We start from the raw sequence: 4,972 nt of genomic DNA, 5'->3' as shown, positions 1-4,972 counted from the left end.
GTAGGCTATTCATTGGCGCGAAATACCCAAAACCACATTGAATTTCAATGTACTGTAAAATGGTCAATCAATTAGGCGACCGGGGAGAGAGCATTGTCGTTGATGCTGTGTTTTGATTGGGCTAACCAGGAGACTCGTAATGTGCGGCAGTCCCATATAAACACGTGCAGACCAGCGCTCTATCGGTCATGCACGTCAAAGGAAATCAGTGTACGGTCCAGGGTAGAGGAATAGCCGCATTGGGTAGATGGTACCTACTTAGTGATAGATTTACATTGTTGAAAACACGGCGCTGTACATCTTCAGAGCTGTATGAACTATTAATCAGATAAGCAAGAAACACTATTCCTTGTATTTTGTTAGAACATCAGTGATTATTGAACAATGCCTTTGATGACCGGACTTTTTCTTCTAATGGTGCTGATTGCATCTGCATATGAACTGGATCAGAACGAGTCGTATTCACCCAGAAGAGCACGATTTTCTGCAAATACCCCTTGTAAGTAATAGTCTCTCTTACAATACAGCATGTTTTGAGTGGATGCGGTGTTCGCACGGATTTGTATGGATTATTACTATTACATTGTATGCACAGTATGGGGGAATGTTTGCTATTACATGATATGCTGCTCTGTTTCCAAGTGAACGCCTTGATCGACAGACTACGGAATAGCTCCAACATAGCCTGGGCTACTCACTGTGCTCTACCGGTGTTTTACCGGCAAGTGATGAGCGTGAGCTTCGTGGTGACTGACACCTGTTTGTGAAAAAGCTGTAGCCTACCATCATGATGTTGAATACATGATCTTTGAATTGATGGTCGTGTGGGTTGCTTAAACACGAGGTGACTGACCGGAGGATAAAACATCAGATTAATATTTATTAGGCTGTAGGAATTAGTTGATACAGGGGAGCCCACTTGTATCCTGTGTGTGGTTAAATTCATTAATGGTTATTTATTTGGTCACTGTCTTTACAGCGTTATGAAACGTTTGTTTTTCTTATGCATTGTTTGTGTCAGGTAGCCTATTCTACAAGTAATTTTGTTTATTTCTTAAATTAATTTACCTAAAACGTTGTTTTACGCACTGTTTAAGCCTTTTTTAACCACCAAATGATCTACAGGTGTTTCGAAACAACTATGGCCATCATATTTTAAATGTATTGGTATTCTTCCAAGCAGTCACCAGTGTAAAGTATTGATAGAACTACAGTATTGCTGTAGGCCCCCAAAAATACAGATTTGTGCGTGGTGGCAGAGGCTACGCCACTGCACCCACCTGTAGCTACTGGCTACCGGCGTCTTGACAGGAGGAATGGAGCGCCTAATACCGGAAAAAAGTGAAGGGGGTAGAGCTTTCTAGGTGAACGCAAAGTGGGTGGAGACATTAGTTTCTTTGGGGAAAGAATGCTGGCCATTGGCCAGGGATGATATCCAGATTCGAAGACTCATAGGGCACAAGGTGTCGCGTGACGTGCGTCCCTACTTACTCAATCAGTAGGCTTGCTTTATGTCCCTTTTCAATGGTTTGCCAACTAACTGCCAATCGTATTCCCGTGCGATTAATAAAGTGAAAATAACATCATTCCACCGAGCACGGCTCCTAAAAAGAGGAAAGCTATTGTATAGCAAGAAAAAAATAATCATGGCCTAGGCCTACATTGGATTGGGCTATCTATTCAACACCATGCATAACATTCTGCTTAAATTGGTTGCCAGAGGGATGGATTAAATGTTCTTGCACTCTATTTCCAAAATGTGTATGAGATATGAAAAAGTTGCTTGCCCAATGAAAGCCAGGCCCATGTTAGGAAATATGGGTATGAATGAGGTGTTATTTCTGTGATCTCCTTAAGTCATTATTATTTCAGTTAAACCAATGCATTGGTTACCTCAGACTAAGTATCTGCTGCATGGGCCTCCTTGGTCCTGCCAGCAAGAGATGCTGAAGTAGTGTGTATCTGTTGAAATATTATTTATTTATTAATTAATTCTCCCATGACCTGAGAGAAACAGTGGTGGGACAGTTTGATTAGTGATTAGAGCATTGTGCTGCTTAGGGTGGGCTGGACCAAAAATTTTAAATGAGTGGATCCATCCATCTGTGGCATACAGTACATCAGCTCATTGTTACAATTGCTGTATGCTTCTTACCATGAACTTGTCCCAGGCTTACTAAATGGACAATAGAGGCATTCATTGGAAGACATTTAGGGGTTTTCTGGTTACTTTATATCTTTACCTCTTGTCAGAGTAGTTTACACAGCTGTGTATGTCAGCTTGCTCTTTAATATTAAGTCTGAGGCAATATTTATGTGAAACATGAACATTAGGTCTATTTATGAGGATTGAGGCAGTGACCCAAGCCAGGGTACATGACTGTACTTTTAAGTGTGCACAGTCCATGGTGATGAGTGTCAGAGGTGGTTTGGCACGCCTTCCAAATGCTGCATGTTATTGTCTTGTCGCATGTGAGTGTAATGGAAACAAGGGGTCTGGTGCCAAAAGGGACAGTCAGCGGAACCTGATCCTGAATAGTGTGTGTGTGTGTGTCTCGACTCCTTTGGGTGTTTTTGGTGTAGTTGGTCACAAGTCTGTTCCAAGAACCAAAATGCTAGAATATTCATGAAAGGATTTGCCAGGAAGAGGAAATGTAATTATGGCAAATTGTGTCCCAGTCTTAAGTTGAAGGTGTCCAATGAGCAGTCAAGTTGTAATTTGTCTGAATAGTTATGATCTCAGCATTGAATCAACTTTGCATGTAAATTATCATCAAATCCCTTCATTGTTTGGTTCCCAATCAAAACAGACTGGTTATCTTTCCATTATTGTTGAGAGCTATATGATAGCCTGCCCCCTGCTTATGGTCCCTTCCCTCTGAGTCTACAGCTGACGTGGCACGCTGTCTGAACAGTGCCCTCCAAGTAGGCTGTGGAGCCTTTGCATGTCTGGAGAACTCCACGTGTGACACAGATGGCATGCACGACATCTGCAAGTCCTTTCTGTACAGTGCAGCTAAATTTGACACTCAGGTATGGTAATTCTTTCTCTCTTTTCAAATCTGACACAGTATGTCGCAGTAGATTAAACCTGTTAACTGAAGTTAAGTCATGTTTTTTGATATGACTGTGATATTATATGGTTTTGTGCAGGGCAAAGCCTTTGTGAAAGAGAGCCTCAAGTGCATTGCCAACGGCATCACCTCCAAGGTATTCCTCACCATCCGCCGCTGCTCCACCTTCCAAAGAATGACCTCAGAAGTTCAGGAGGAGTGCTACAGCAAGCTGGATATCTGCACTATCGCCCGCACCAATCCAGATGCTATTGGAGAGGTGGCTCAGCTCCCAAGCCACTTCCCCAACAGGTGAGTTCCTAGCAAACCTGGGTCAAAGGGCTTCCATTTCTGTTTTTTTTTTAACTTTATCTTAGTACAACAAAAGCTATGTATTTGGTACAATAACTCTACTGAAGGAAATACATTTCACTGGGCTCCTAAGACATTTTGATTAAAAAAATATATATTAAAAGCCTTCCATGAGCTAACAATCACACTTGACTTTTTTACCCCCTTATTAGCACTGACTTTGCTTTTAGCTACTTTATTGAGGAAAAATGTGCTTACTATGACTGAGATAAGTGTGGTTGCCCCAGCTAGCTATGTTAAGATGAACGCACTAACTGTAAGAGTGTCTTCTAAATGACTGAAATTCTGCAGTATGCTCTGCCATTTCCTGGTTGCTAAAATTCTAATAGTTTGCCTAATTTTACTGTAAGTGACATAACAAGCAAGTATATTGTAGATTGTACCATCTAAACCACTGTGAAATATATTTTCCATAACCCCAAATATTGCATATTGAGCTGTTTGAAGCTGGTATACAAAACTGAAAGTAAAAGACAAACTAAACTTAAAACACGGGAAGCATAGAAATAGTGCACATAGAACTGATTTACCGCTTCTTAGACTTGCTTTCAATGCGAATGACTGATGTATAACTCTCATTTCTATGTGAATTTTGTCGGTCGCCCAAAAAGTTACATATTGCAGCTTTAAAATAAAAAATGTAAATAACAGCAACAAAAATACATGAATGCTGCATCCTTTTGCAGGTTTTACGGTAAGCTCCTCCAGAGCCTGATGAACTGTGATGAGGTGACTGTGGACCTACTGAGGGCCAGTATGGTGTCCAGACTTGGCCCAGAGATGACCATTCTCTTCCAGCTTCTGCAGAACAAACCCTGCGCCTCGGTTGCTGCTGCTGCCGTTCCAACTGGAGTGGAGGGCCGAGGGAGCTCACGGTTGTCAATGGGTCCACACATGTATAAGATCCAGCCTGGTCTACGCAACAGAGACTCTGCCAGCCATTTTAGCAAGAAGCGTGCCACTGGTGACAGCTCCTAACTCCCATTCAGATCCAGAAACTACACACACCCCTCAAAAACATAAACAAGCCAACAGTGGTCTCTTCCCTTGGGTATTTAAGAATCATTCCTCTCCAGACTGGAAAATAACATGCACCTCTAAGAGAATACCCAATGTGTTTCAAGTATATTTTATATCAGAGTTTGAGTTGTAGTGTGAGATATACTGTACCTAAGGTTTGAGAGGATCTCCTCCCCTAAACTATTTCCCAACTCTATCACTCACCAAGTTCATTGAACATGTTGTATTGTATCTCCACAACTTGGCCCTGTCCATTCCTGTTCTCTCCCCACACTTGATATGAATTATCTGAGAGCCTAGTGGGATGATGTCCCTTTAAATTTTCTGTCTAGGATTTCAAGCACAAACTTGCAGGTATGGTTCATATCTATAGAGCACAAATGTAAAAAAAATAATAATAATAATAATTGGTTGCAGAATACAAATGTTTATCCATTAATATAATATCAATTGATATGTCATCAATATCTTCATCAATAGATAATTAAATGTGATTACTATTAGTTAATTACTAGATGTTTCATACA

The 4,972-nt window shown here is 41.0% G+C and overlaps 1 protein-coding gene across 1 annotated transcript; it reads left to right on the top strand.

The window, feature by feature from the left end:
- The first annotated feature begins 384 nt into the window (after window positions 1-384).
- On the top strand, window positions 385-4,403 carry LOC120054652 (stanniocalcin-like). The gene is made up of 4 exons (XM_039002171.1): window positions 385-499; window positions 2,891-3,033; window positions 3,154-3,365; window positions 4,112-4,403. Exons 1-4 carry the CDS (start codon window positions 385-387, stop codon window positions 4,401-4,403), a joined length of 762 nt encoding a protein of 253 aa, XP_038858099.1.
- The last annotated feature ends 569 nt before the right edge of the window (window positions 4,404-4,972 follow it).

Source organism: Salvelinus namaycush, chromosome 1 (genome assembly GCF_016432855.1).
Source record: "Salvelinus namaycush isolate Seneca chromosome 1, SaNama_1.0, whole genome shotgun sequence".
NCBI classification, from domain to species: domain Eukaryota; kingdom Metazoa; phylum Chordata; class Actinopteri; order Salmoniformes; family Salmonidae; genus Salvelinus; species Salvelinus namaycush.
This window is presented reverse-complemented; position numbering and strand designations above follow the sequence as displayed.

What these genes read in the sequence shown, in the direction of transcription:
- LOC120054652 (XM_039002171.1), top strand. Translation starts at nt 385, where the DNA reads ATGCCTTTGATGACCGGACTTTTTCTTCTAATGGTGCTGATTGCATCT. An exon ending in CAGCTAAATTTGACACTCAG is followed by an intron (nt 3,034 to 3,153) that starts GTATGGTAATTC and finishes GGTTTTGTGCAG; the next exon opens with GGCAAAGCCTTTGTGAAAGA. An exon ending in CCAAGCCACTTCCCCAACAG is followed by an intron (nt 3,366 to 4,111) that starts GTGAGTTCCTAG and finishes ATCCTTTTGCAG; the next exon opens with GTTTTACGGTAAGCTCCTCC.